We start from the raw sequence: 13,078 nt of genomic DNA on the forward strand, positions 1-13,078 counted from the left end.
AAAAAAAAAAAAAAAAGAGGTGGCATGTTATGGGGAGGCTCTGCTGATTTGGGATTAAGCTAATGAAATGCTGCTTCAGCAACAGCTGAACCTGTCACTTTGGCTGCTGTGGTGCTGAAGTTCCACAACAGCAATAACAGGAGTCTCCTTATTCCAACCCAAATGAGAGTCACAGCTATGTTTAGCTGAAAGATGCAAGAACACTGGAAAGAGTGTGTCCTAGACTCTGCCTCTAGGAGTTGATTCATCTGAGGCTTTTTAAAACCCTCTCTCAGTCCAGAGATTTTTCCAGAAGTACAGAGCAGACTCAGTGCTGGTACTTTCTAATTTCTAAAAATTACCCCCCAAAATATTTTACATTTTTTTTAGTGTTGTTTTCATATAGAAAAGATTCTTGTAGTGACAATAGGGAGGTTGTGTGACTACCAGTGGAAAAGAGACCTTTCTAACACTCTGGTGAGTTGCCATGGTCTAACAAGTTATATCAGCTGACCTGTTGTAGTTGTTTAGCCCATACTTCTAACCTGCAGTAAATACAAGAAAATAACATTTTAATTTTAGCATTCATTGAGAGACTTCATGACACCACAGACTTATGAGCCTTACCTCAGAAGTAAGGTATGTAAACTGACTGTTCGCATTGCTGCCGTCAGCCTGGCTGGTCTCACAGTATGCTGTCCGATGCAGATCCAAGCTAAGTTTGTGCAGCTTCTGTTATAGGGCTTTCTTCATTCCCCAAAGGGTACTCTGCAGCTAAATAAAAACTGAGGTCAGGAGAGTTGTCCTTATATTGAAACCAGAGGCTATTATTTTTAAAACCCCAGGCTAAAGATATTCACTTACTATTTTATGACATGCACCCCAGGAGAAGGTTTCTCTTCCTGTACCAGCACAAAGATGGACAAAATGTATTTTCTGCTTTGAAAAGCTATTAAACTTTTGTCCTCTTGACTAAACTTGCCCTAAGAGCGACAGATTAAAAAGCAAATAAGAACACAGCAAACTATCCCCTTAGTGTTTCACAGCATGGGGTCTAGAAGAGAAAACTTGGGGTCAGCATTGAAGACTGTCCTTAGCTGGGTTCAGCCTGTCACTTGGGCAGTTTTACAGCTGACTTTCATTGGCTTCTCCTTCTCTCCCAGCTCTACATGTTGCTTCACAACCGTGGCATCGATTCCTGCTCTTCACACTACTCAATGGGGGCCAGAAGTCCTTTCTGCAGCCAGAAATTCTCAGGCTGATGACTTTGGTGAGCAGGAGAAGGGCAAACTGTTACCCATTTTTCCCAGTATGTGGGTCAGTTATTGGAACTTAACCTGCTACACACACCCAATCTCAGATACTGCCGTGGCTTTGTCTGGCACTATATTTGTGACCTATATTAATAATGATACTTTCAAGTGAACTTCCCTTCCACACCCTGCAGAAACTGACTGCTGTTAGTGAGTACGTCCTGTTCTTCTGGTGTTTGTAGCATTTATTTATAACATCTAGGACCCCTGGGGGGAGAGAGGAAACCTGCAGAGAACATACAACTGCTGTTACCAGTCAGGGAGCAAGCTGACTGCTTGGCATCACAGCTTGTCTCCCCATCTTCAACCTTACAGACATGACTTTTCAAGGCAGGGAGTTAGCACAATATACTACCTTGCTGTATGTGGGGCCTGTGGGCTAGAGGGGTAATGTGGTCCTACCCAGCAGAAATACTGAAGATAAAGCCCTCTTGGCAGTGGATGAGAGGAAGGGACTATTAGTGTGAACCTTCCTCCTCCAAATACAAGAGAGGTCTGTGAGTATTTGCTGTTTTTATTTCAGTTTTAAAAGGTTATTTGATTTATTTTAGTTCCTTCCCAATCTAAACCAAAATAAGTCTGGCTATAAATCAGAGCACTGTCAACACAGATACTTGCACTGGTTCTATTAGAGGTGGTATTAAAAATCAGGCCTGTGGTTAGGGTGCTGCAGCATCCCATTACATAGAAGAGGTCTTTGCAGGCGATGAGTCACTGTTGCAGTCTGTGGGTCTTTCGCTATTTAATGCCTCTGTTTTTTCCTTTGTTCAAGTTTGTGAGATATCAGAGCAGCAATATTATTTCTCAAAAAGAAATTAGCCAGATTCTTCAGGAGGCAGCAGAAGCCAACTTAGCAGAGCTGCCTGAGGCCACATCTTATGCTCTTCACCTCTTCCTTTGTCAGGTAAAAAAGCAGTGACTGCCTAGGAAAATTGGAAGGGAATCCCTAGGCATTTGCTTTAGCCTTTGATGGGGAGCTATAAACTTCCTTTTGAGGAGGCTGTAGTAAGATGAAGAGGAATTCTGCAGGTGCTACCTTAGCCTACTGCCCTCAGGGGTGTACACTGGAATCAGAAAGGGAGTGATGCCAGCCTAAACTATGCCATCAGATTGGGCGGCCCCTTGATTACCCCCCAGATCAAAGTTTGGAGATTTCATTGCTCTGTGTGGAGATGAGGGAAGGAATATGAAGGAACAAACCCAAGAGTTTCCTGGAACAGTTGATCTAGAAATCATTCTTTCTTCTGACTGCTCAGATTCAGAGCAGTCAATACCAGGTGGAGCCAGTACAGTCAGGGACCATTCAGACCTTGCTGGATCGTCTCCTGGGACAGAGGACCACGTGTGTAAAACATCAGGACATTGTGTATCCTTTGCTGGGCAAGTGGCTTTGATAGGTGATGTGAGTGGTAGGTGTAACAAAGGTTGGAAGGGATACTTAGTCTGCTGTTCCGTGTTGCAGGCAAACAAAATTGAAAAACTCCGAGTGGTTGCTACACTTGACTAACTTTGGGATGAAAGACTTCATCATCTCCTAATCTGAGAAGATGTTTGGGAAATGCAGAGACATTTGGGATAAAAGATGGGTCTCTCTGAAGGGCTTGCATTAATCTATAAAGCAGAAGTAGTCTGATGAAAGGGGAGCAGGTTGGGGAGTCTGACTTCAAAGCAGTAACAGTCTCTGTGAGAGCCCCTGGTGGTCAAGTGGTTAAGGCGAGGCGCTGTCACCGCCGAGGCCCGGGTTCGATTCCCGGTCGGGGCCACTCCCCGGGCAGATGGAGCTCATTTAGCCCTGTAAGGCAATCCATCTACGTCCATCTAGGTCCTGAGGACCTCGCTGCCACCGTCCAAGCTCGCTTGGCCCCAGCAGATGAACCTTAGGATTAAAGGGTGGGCTCAGTTCCGCGCACACTGTGTCTCACCTAAAAAATCCAATGCGCAGGCTGGAAGGTGTAAAGACCTTCCCCGGTTCTTCGTTCGTGAAGACTGGCCATTATAACGATCTCTGTATTGATTTCCCATGAGCAATGAGTTAACTTCTGTCTGCATTCTGCTGGTATGCCCATGAAGCAGTGAAAACCCAAAGATGACTCAGGCACTTTCAAAGTGCAGGGAGCATTTGGGAACCAGTGAGTGGAGTTACCAGATTTTATTCTGCTTGGCCCTAGAGTTGCCCACTGAGAACTGAGTCCTCCTCTTCTCTGGGGATGGAGTCATGGGCCACTCTCAGATTCCCTGTGCAGAAAGCAGGGGCATGGTGCAATATTTGGTTATTTCTCAAACTTTTTTTTGCCTTCCTGTTTTCATCACACTGCATTGCCTTGCCTCAGACATGTAGCAATGATGGAAGTGGCAGTGATTTCCTGTTGGTAGGGGGTCTTCCTCCACCGTGGAACACTGTCATCAGTCATGTGCAGGATGTGCAGTGGGTGAGGTATTTGTTCTGTGAGGAGTAGCTTGTCTTTGTGCTTACCCTCAATCTGATACTACTGCTCTGTTGTGGGACAAGTTGTCCTGGTGGAAACCATCCAGGTAGTCATGAACAGGGAAGACAAAATCCTCTGGTCAAAATCAAACTTTGACATCAGTTTTGTTGAGAAAGAATTTTTCTTTAGAGTTACCTACACTGATGTTTTGCACATATGTTGGGAGTGGGGTTCCATGGCTTGGGGAGCGTTGGTTTAGTAATGAAAACCTCCTGTCAGTGGAATGTCAAATGTGGGAATTCTCATAGCATAGCATGCTGGAGTTCAGCCATGCCTTTCCTTTGGTTTCCACTCATGATACCAATGACAGATGTCTGGGAAACGTAGCAGTGTCCCTCTCACACATTGGCGACTGAAATGAGAAGATGCAGTGTGCAGAGCAGAGAAAAAGACAAGAATGGAGCAGAAGACCCCATCCTGTCATTTATTCCCAGTGAACAGTAGAGAGAGAAGATGGACAAAGGAAGTAATTTGTTGCTCATTTTGAGAAAAAGGTTTGCTGAAACTCATTTATAAAGTTCTGTTGCTGAAACGGCTCAGTTTCCTTCTCTGTGCAGGGTGAGGCTTGGTTGATGCCCTTCAGCTATCAGACTACAGACCTGCCTGCGGAAACGATGCCATACAGGGATGCTATGGAAGAGGTGCTCTGCTCATCCGCCTTGGCTCATGGCTCTGCGGGATGACCCTTTAGCTCTGGACTGGCAGGGGCAGTGGGGGCTCAGCGAAGACCCCGGGGGAAGCAGGATATGCCGCGTGTGCCATGGGGCTGAGTAGACTTCTCCCAGCTCACGAATAACCCCTTCGACTACAGCTCCAACCCGCACTGTCCTGTTGCCTCCACACCCTCTTAAGTGTCCCATTCCCGTCGGGTCTCTAATTAACGGGGTTCCTTCCCTCGCGGAGCCAGGAGAAACCCACCCACAGCGGGAGCGGCTCTGAGGGAGAACCCTCCCAGCGCCGGAGCCCTAAGCCGGGGTAGCCCCGCCGGTGTGGGGCCGGTGCCGGGGCGGGGCGGGGGCTCAGGAAGTGACACGGCGGGGCGGAGCGGGGAAGCGGCGGCGGCAGCGGCACCGGCATGGCAGCGCGGCGGGCGTGAGCGCCGGCCTCGGCTCCCGGCACCCGGCCCGCAGGTGAGGGACAGCCTGTGGGGGCGGCGGGGAGCCTTCCCCGCCCCGGCAGTCACAGCGGGGCCGGAGGGCGCTGCCCGGCCCTGGCAGGGCAGGAGGGAAGGGCGAGAGCAGCTCAGGCACCGTTCCGGGGACACGGCGGGGCGGGGGTGGCCGGGAGCGGTCCCCAGGAGGGCCCTTCTGGGCAGCCGGGGTGGCCGGGGAGCGGCGCGGGCAGTGCGGCCCCGGGGCACTTGGCTGGACCCTGGGTTAAAGGGCTGTGCCCGACAGGTTCTGCGTGCCATCGCCACCCCGGCCCCGCGCTGGAGCGGCGGGAGAAGCCCCGGGGAGCTGCCGTCCTGCCCCGAGCGTTCACATCCCCCGTGTGCCGCCCGCCGCGTCCACTCGACACGGCTCCGGCTGGGTTACCCACAGCGCGGCCGGGGTACTCTCGGCTAATCCCTTTTCAACTCCACTGTCCCTGTGTGATTGCCGTTAGTTTCAGCGGTGCTTGCGGGAGAATCCCCATCTCCCTGTGCCCGCGACCGCCCGAGACCCTCGGGGTGCTGCTGACCCCCTCCGGCAGGACGGGAGGCACGGGGGTGGGCTGGGATGGACCTCGTTCCTGGTGGAAATCATAGCACCTCGCTGGCTTCTGCCGAGGATGAGAAACTCTGTGGTGCATGAGCTCTGAGCTTGGTGGCTGGGGGACTTTGGAGACAAGCAGGTGTGTATGGCCAGTGTTTCGACTGAAGCAGCTGGTCCTGTAAGCCCCATGGGGAACTGTCCGAGCAGAAGTCTCAGCAGCAGTGTTTCACTTCCGAAGTTTTTCATTCAGCTGTGACAAGAGATTAATCCTCATATTGTTGGAGAAGCGGCTCGAGAATGGATTTGTGGGGCGGGGAGTTTTCATTCCTTGTTTTGCCACAGTGTGCTCCTGGCACAGGCAGGCTGCTGATGCTTTTCCCCCTGCAATTCAGTGCCCTGCAGAGGAGAGGTGGGGGGTACTGCAAAAGTCCCTCTTGAGAACTGAAGCGTGGCAGCGTGGCTCTGCCTTGCGAGCTCATTAAGTGAATAAATCTCAGGGATGCTTGGTTCAGATGGGGCTCTTGCAGGAAAATTTATAAAGTCATTAAAAACATTTTAATGGAAAGTACTAACCATCTATAACACGGCATCTGTTGTCACGTTTTTGGAAAAACACATCTAAATTAAGAGGATGGGAGACAGTGAGACAGACTGGTGGGCTTTCTGCTGAAACAGCCAGCTGGCCAGGGCTGTGAGGGAATATTGGTGGAAACTCTTTCCCATCTGTAGCATCAGGCCAGGCCTTGGCTCCCTGGACTGCTCTGGGAGCATGAGGCAGAGCTATCTTTGGCAGGAATCAGTTTAGGGAGGAGTAGAGAGGGAAGAGAGGAGCAGCTCTGTGGTGTTTCCATCTCATCTCATCCCTCAGCAGGTGTGAAGACAGAGTTTGTGGGGAAAGCGTGGAGGAACATCTGCAAGGAGCTTTGGCATCTCTGCACTTACACAGTCTTGTCTGGAGAGGAGGGAATGTCCTCTGCTGTTAAAATGTGGTGAAATGGGCAGGGCAGTGAAGGAAAATAAATTTGAGGTGGTCCCACATGGCATTAGCAGCCTCACATTCCCTGCGGGAGAGGGAAACCACCTTCATTTTTGCTGGGGTGTTTCAGCTCTGATGGACAATGGCAGTAAGTAGCTTCGATGTGAGAATGAGTGCCAGCAGGGAAGGGGTCAGACCAAAAGGTGATGGGCTTCTGGTATGGCATGGTTCTCCAGTCCTCTGCTTCCAACCTTGTCCCATGGCACAGTCGTTAGGGCTGGTGCAGGAGGATTTGTAAAGTCATTGAAAACATTTTCATTGAAAACACTGACCATTTATAGTGCAGCATCTGCTGTCATATCTCTGGAAAAGCCCACCACTGTTCTGAGACTTGGAAACAGCCAGGCAGGCTGGTGGACCTTCTGCTGCAGCAACCAGCTCGTTGGCAACTGCTTTGGCCAAGACCTGCACTTTGCTCTGCTGCTGCCTTGAACAGGGTTTCTTGCAGTTGAACTTCTTCTCCCTTGGAGCAGACATGGAACATCCTCCGGCTACCCAGCTCCCATGTTCGAAGCAGAGGACGTGGTAGCCCCTGCCCTGACTGGGCATGCTGGGACTGCCACAGGCAGCACGGCAGAGCTGTTGTGGGCAGCATTTCTACTGTTTGCCTTCCAGCCTGGTCTGGAGGCCACTGGCTGCCTCCAACATCTCTCTCCAATTTTCCATGACCGTGACAAATAGCCAGGCTGGTCCTTACAGTCGCATGTCCGATCCAAGGGGCAAACAGTAACCCATGTCCCGGGGCAGTCACACTTTGTGCTTTTGAGTTGCTGCCCTTCCTCCTCCCTGAGAGCCTGGGAGGGAGTAAGCAGCTGTGGGGGACTCTACAGAGGGGAGACCCACACCACCTTGCTGAGCCAGGCCTTGGGTCATGTTTTTTGTCAGGGTGAAGCAGTCTTTTGGGAGCCAACCAGGCCAGTGGGTTCAGCAGAACATCTGTTTGCCTGGACCAAAGAATTTTTACTTACAGCCTTGGCTTGTCAGTGTGCTTTGTGGAGTTCAGGATGGCTGTAGTATGGATTAATCCTAGCACCACAGTGGGCAGAGGGGACAGACTCAGATGTGGTGTAGGGGGCTTGTGCTGCCATTCTGACTCTGCATCGTGTCCAAAACATGGGGTGTGTTGCTGAGCCCGCACCACGGCCAGCTATGTCTTCCTTGGTAAAGCTGGTTGTATTTACTCTGTTCTGTTCCCTTCTAGGCGTGCCTTTTACAAAGCAAAACAGCAAAATAGGTTTCTCATGTTTGCCTTACGCTGTTCCCCTTCCCCCACCGGGGTTGTGAAGGTGCTTGGCTCGGCCTTAGCAGGAGGTGCATGGCAGGAGCTGCTGTTGATCTTTGCAAGGCTGGGAGAGCTGCTGGTGCTGCCTGCTTTGCCTCTCTCATGGACCTGGGGTTGAACAAAATGTATTAGTTTTGAAAAAGAACAACAATAAGAAAAAAACAATAAGGGATTTGTTTCTGTTCCACTGTTAGGGCATTGCAGAGAGGAGTTTGGCCAGGCAGGCGAGCGTGGGCTCAGGAGGTCAGTGGGTCAGAGGGTGAGGGCAGCTCTGGTGGCTTTACACATCTGCCTTTACCTCAGGAGCAGGGGGCGGTGTAGGCAACGCCTCTGAAGGAGCTGCTGCCTCTGTAATTGCCAGTGGCTGCTACTCGACTCCATGGAAACCTTGTCCCTGCGGACAGGCCACCACTCGAGTTCTGCTGCCTGGAGTCTGAGCCTCATTCCCAAGGACCATCTCCCCCAGCCTCTCCTCTGTATGTTGGCTATGGATGAGGGACCCTCATAGTCAGGAGCAGCTCTGCCCAACAGCATCTCTGCAGAGCCTCAGACACCACTGCCTGGGGAGGGACTTGTTTGGGGCAAGAGGGAAGTTACCACCAGCTCACCCAACTGTTGCTTTTCGGCATGGGACCTGCAGCTGGCACCAGGCTAGTAGTGAGGGAAAGGGTCGAGGTACCAACACCCCAAGGGGTGAAGGGAGATGACTGAGCATGTCGCACCTGGAGCTTGAAGGAGATGGACTTCAGCCCCTTGGCAATCCTTCTCACCCTCCAGCCATGCTGTTTCAGTTGCTGGGCTGCTCTAACTCACAAACCCAGCAAAAAGCTAGCTGTTATTTTTGGGAGAACAGGCAGGACTTAATTTTTCTTCTGTGTCAGTGCTCAGTCAGATCCCTGGGGGCCCAGCCAACAATGGAGGCAGGTAGAGAGGAGCAGGAAGAAGACCTCACAGGGGAGAGCAGGCTGGCTGCAGCATCACCTTGTGGCTCTGCTCTGGCAACTGTCTCCCTCAAACCCTCATGGGGACAAGGGAGAGGCGGGCAAGGACCCTGATGCCAAGTGCAGTGTGCTGTTGGTCCCAAGTGGTTTGTGTGACTTTTCCTTTTGGTAAGTCTCCTCACTGGTTATTGGTTTTGTTGGTCTGTTTTTTTCCAGGTTGCGGCGGCCAACATGGATTTTTTCTTTGTCTGCCCTTTTCTGCTGGTGCTGCTGCTGTCCCGAGGCAGCTTCGCAGACCTGGAAAAACAGAGGGGAGACTCTGGCTTGGAAATCTGTATCCTCTGCAGCCTGCCCCTCGTGACTCACATACGCGCTCATGCCTACTGAGGCTGGAGGGAGCTCATGTGCAGGGAGAGGGTCAGAGACCACAGAAAAAGCACAGGGAAGTGGAAAAGAGAGAATCCAGAAGCACTGGGAAATTGCTGCTTTGCTGTTCTGTAGAAGGGTTTTAGCCAAGCTCCTGGGTTTGCTAGCGAAGTGCCTGGCTTGGTGCAGGAACAAAAATCATGGTGGCGCCTGGTGTTCTCCTTGTCGTGGTTTTGCTTTGGGTCAATTTTGCCTTCCACCCCCCACATAATTACCACTAGTTGAGAGTAAGTTTTTGCAGACAAAAGAGAGACAGGATTTGGGGTAAAATAGTATATACATTTATTACTTTTCCTTTTTGCTCCATCATGCTGGGCACTGAGCACGTTTCCCAGACTGCTCTTGGAAGTGTCATGGCCAGTTGGGTGGCAGAGTGTGCCTGGGGTCTCAGTGCTTTGGGGTCACCAACTGGGATGGTGAAAGAGGACTTTTGGGCTTGTCGCACTTGGACTCCTCTGTGCCACAGGCATTTACTGCCCATGAAAAGGTGGGCTAATGCAAGCCCTTCTTAGCATGCAGCAGCATCCCCTGGTGAATACACAAAGTATGGAAAGATATTTAGCATGTGGAGACACATATGGGGAAAGTGGGAGTTCATGTTCCTCCTCCAGCCCATCAACCAGAGTGGGGACTGGCAAGTAGAAAGCTCCTCACTTGCTCTCAGCATTGTTAAGGGCCCTGCTGGGGTGTCTGGGCAAGAGGGCTCACTGGAAATCTGTGTTTCATGCTGGCTCAGATGCTGCCCCCCAGCCCTCAGGCACCCCGTGGAGAACTGGGGAGGCTGGGATGGTGCAGAGGGGTGTGGGAGCATGGTGGCAGAGTGCCAGCAGTGCCCTTGACAGCGTTGCAGATAAGAAGCTGTTTGAGGTTAAGCGCAAGGACCAGATGAATGCGCTGAAGAATCTGATCGAGCTCAATGACGTCAACCAGCAGTACAAAATCATTGACATCATGCTCAAGGGACTCTTCAAAGTGAGCCACAGCGCAGGCCGTGCTTGGTGGGGCTGGGAAGGGTGGGCCAAAGTAGGGAGGGCTGGGGGTCCTCCGTGGGGTCAGAGAGAAGAATTGTGTGGCAGGTGAGCTTTAGGACCTGAAGGGAGGATGCTATGGGGCTCCAAAGTGGGGCAGCTGGCGCAGCACCTCCAGGATACAGGGAAGAGCTGGCAGGACAGGGCGGTAACTGAGGGTTCTGACAGGTGCTGGAGGACTCTCGTGCTGTGCTCATTGCTGCTGATGTGCCTCCCGATGGGCCTTTCCCTCAGGATGAGAAGATAAAAGATGGTAGGTCCTCTCTGGTCTTTACCCCCTTCCTTTTTTGAGTGTTCTGGTGCATCACAGACATTCCTCCTGGGACTGGCACTGGGGTAGGTACAAAACCCCTATGTACTCAGACCGTACGTGGGCTCAACCCTATCTGTCAGAGACCTTATTGCTGCCTCTGACCAGTTCGTACTGGGGAACCTACCCATTTTCACTCAGCCTCCCCACCTCCTGGTGGGGACGTAAGTGCCAGTGGGATGAGGCATGCGTGATGATGGTGTTGGTGGCTATCCCCACAGCATACTCCCACGTGGTGGAGAATACTGCCTTCTTTGGGGACGTCGTCCTGCGCTTCCCCAAGATTGTGCACCACTATTTCGACCGCAACTCCAACTGGAACAGCCTCATCCGCTGGGGCATTGGCTTCTGCAACCTGACGGGTGTGTTCGAGCAGGGACCCCAGTCCCAGGTCCTGCGGCTGGTATGGCTCCTGGTCCCCCCTGCCATGTCCCCACTCTGCTGCTTAGGCTGGGGGGTGAGGTTTTTGGGGTAAAAGGAGGGCAGGAGGAGTGTACTCCATGTCTGAGGGCTGTCGTTGGGCTGAGTGATGGGGGAAGAGCATAGAACATAGATAGGACTAGTGGGCAGGAGGGGACACTGGTCAGAGTAAGGGGAGAGTGTGAGTGGGAGGCACCAGTGCCCGACACGATCTCTGCTTTGCTCTGCAGATGGCTCAGGAGCTGGGAATCAGTGAGAAATCGCCCGATTACCGCAATCCCTTTAAAACGGACCACTCGGAGGTAAGACAGCAATGCTGCCAGCTCACCTCGTGGGCTTCCCCATCCCCATTGCAGCTCCAGGCAGCTGGCTGGGGAATGGAACAGGTGTCTTGAGGGGAATAGCCAAAACCCCCTGTCACCGAGGAAACATGCTGAAATACGTTAAATTCACTGGCTGGGCTGTGGTTGACTTTAGGTACCTGGTACCATCTCCTCTCTCCTGTGGCCACCTGCCCTATGATCAAGATCCTGTTTGCCTCATGCCACATTCGTCCTCAAGCCCCCTGGCACCATGAGGCTTCTGCACTGGCTTTGGTGGGGGGTTGTGCCTCTGGGAGGCTTTGGGGGCTCCCCCATCCTGACCCCTTGCTGTCAATCCACAGTTTTTCCCCAGTGCCGACACCTTTCAGAAGGCGCTGAGGGACGAGGAGAAGAGGAGGAAGAAGGAGGAGAAGCGGAAGGAGATCCGCAAGGGCCCGCGCATCTCCCGCTCACAGTCGGAGCTGTAGCGTGCGGGAGCTCGCACCTTGCAGTGGGGGCGACACCACTGGGACACAGAGTGGCTCGCTCCCTCTCGGCAGCCTTGGGCCAGTTCCTGGCAGTCTCTCCGTTTGTGCCGTGGGTTTTGTTTTGTTGCCTTTCCCTTTTGTTCTGTGGAGATTGGGTGGTGATGCTGGCGGGTTGCCCCAGTGGGACTGGAGTGGGGTGTCCCTTCCCCGCAGCTAAAGCACAGACTAAAGGGAAAGCAGTGGGGCCATCCCCTGGGCTGGTTGAGTGCTGCTGCCTGTGGGGAAGTAGGGTGTGGGGGACATGCTGTGCCTGAGCCCCATGAGGAGCCCAGGGATCCCTCACCTCTGCAGCACACTCCACGCTGAATGTGCCTCCTCCAACATGGGTGGGCTGGGGAGTGCATCACACCAAACAGCCTCATGAGCAATGCTGCTTCTCTCAGTTTTGGCTTTCGTTTTGTTAAACTGGTGATCTCATTGGCACTCCCCACCCAGCTGTACCTGGTCTCTGCACAGCTGCTACCTCTGCCAGATCAGCTCTCCCCTCTTCCCGGTGGCTCTCTTACCAAGCAACGTGCGTTTCATTGTTCAGATGTAGTTTAAAAGGCTGACAGCATCTGTTCCTGGCCTGATGGCATCCTGTTCTCCTGTGCAGCCACCGCTGGGCGTTCCCGCAGGGAGGCAAACACACATTGGATTTTTGGAAGGAATTTCAGTACTTGGTCTCTTTGCAGCCAATGGGTGGCTGTAGTGCAAGCTGTGCTGATGCTGAAGGTCCTGGGAAACCATCACCCAGCTGCTGTGACCCTATGCTACACCCTGTGCCCTGCCCCTGCCATCCTCTTCTGCGGGCCTTGTCCGTCCTCTCTAAGTCAGACTCCAAAGCCTCTTTGGCAGGGGGACAGCCAGATAAGGGCATGTGGGGATAGCAGGGCCGAAGCAGGGAAAGAGCCAGCTGGGGAGCAGAGGTGAGAGGCTGGCCCCAGGACCTAGCACAACCACCCTGCTGCTTCCCACCGTCGCTGATCACCTCCCACCAGAGGAAGTTCTTGCAGAGGGACCATCCCCGAGAAGTGAGTGCTCTGTGCCGGGCTGGAAGCATCGCAGCCTTTGGGGAAGGGGAAACGTCCTGAATTTTTAACAGCAAAGCCAAGTCTCTCCAGTGGGGGGGTGGCAATGGGCGTGACTTTATGTTTTTTTTTAATAAAATGGACTTTATTTTATTTTATTTTTATTTTTAAGTAAAAGAAGCCTGGCTTTTGCTCCCGTTCCTGGGGGGAGCGGGTGCGCTCTAGAGCGCGTCGAGGCAGGGAGGTGAGGGTCCGTGGGAGCTGCGGAGGGAAGAACAAACCCCATCCTTTCCCCACCGCCGC

General features: G+C 52.6%; 2 protein-coding genes across 4 annotated transcripts in view; both read left to right on the forward strand.

Annotated features, from left to right (window-relative positions):
* Positions 1–4,310, forward strand: part of MEI1 (meiotic double-stranded break formation protein 1) — a 35,291-nt gene extending 30,981 nt beyond the window's left edge. For both annotated transcript variants that reach the window (XM_027885016.1, XM_027885017.1), the window contains exons 28-31: positions 1,143–1,249; positions 2,065–2,196; positions 2,549–2,658; positions 4,089–4,310. In XM_027885016.1, coding sequence (XP_027740817.1) covers positions 1,143–1,249; positions 2,065–2,196; positions 2,549–2,658; positions 4,089–4,134 — 395 coding nt within the window. In that variant the 3' untranslated portion in view covers positions 4,135–4,310. The remainder of the gene's footprint in view (positions 1–1,142; positions 1,250–2,064; positions 2,197–2,548; positions 2,659–4,088) is intronic.
* A 526-nt stretch (positions 4,311–4,836) lies between these two features.
* CCDC134 (coiled-coil domain containing 134) lies at positions 4,837–12,928 on the forward strand. 2 transcript variants are annotated; one of them, XM_027885042.1, is made up of 7 exons: positions 4,837–4,908; positions 8,948–9,065; positions 10,008–10,129; positions 10,354–10,438; positions 10,717–10,898; positions 11,146–11,217; positions 11,580–12,928. In XM_027885042.1, the coding sequence occupies exons 2-7, from the start codon at positions 8,963–8,965 to the stop codon at positions 11,703–11,705; spliced, it is 690 nt and encodes a 229-aa protein (XP_027740843.1). In that variant the 5' UTR covers positions 4,837–4,908; positions 8,948–8,962; the 3' UTR covers positions 11,706–12,928. The 2 variants fall into 2 exon arrangements, with proteins under 2 accessions (XP_027740843.1, XP_027740844.1); XM_027885043.1 differs by lacking the exon at positions 4,837–4,908 and having other exon boundaries at positions 9,061–9,167.
* The last annotated feature ends 150 nt before the right edge of the window (positions 12,929–13,078 follow it).

Source organism: Empidonax traillii, unplaced genomic scaffold (assembly GCF_003031625.1).
Source record: "Empidonax traillii isolate 1590-97213 ecotype Southwest subspecies unplaced genomic scaffold, ASM303162v1 scaffold159:size1039807, whole genome shotgun sequence".
NCBI lineage: Eukaryota > Metazoa > Chordata > Aves > Passeriformes > Tyrannidae > Empidonax > Empidonax traillii.

Bases quoted from the DNA above. Each gene is read 5' to 3' on its own strand.
- CCDC134 (XM_027885042.1), top strand. From the start codon at position 8,963: ATGGATTTTTTCTTTGTCTGCCCTTTTCTGCTGGTGCTGCTGCTGTCC. The intron at 9,066-10,007 runs GTATCCTCTGCA...ACAGCGTTGCAG, and splicing joins AGACTCTGGCTTGGAAATCT to ATAAGAAGCTGTTTGAGGTT. The intron at 10,899-11,145 runs GTATGGCTCCTG...TTTGCTCTGCAG, and splicing joins AGTCCCAGGTCCTGCGGCTG to ATGGCTCAGGAGCTGGGAAT.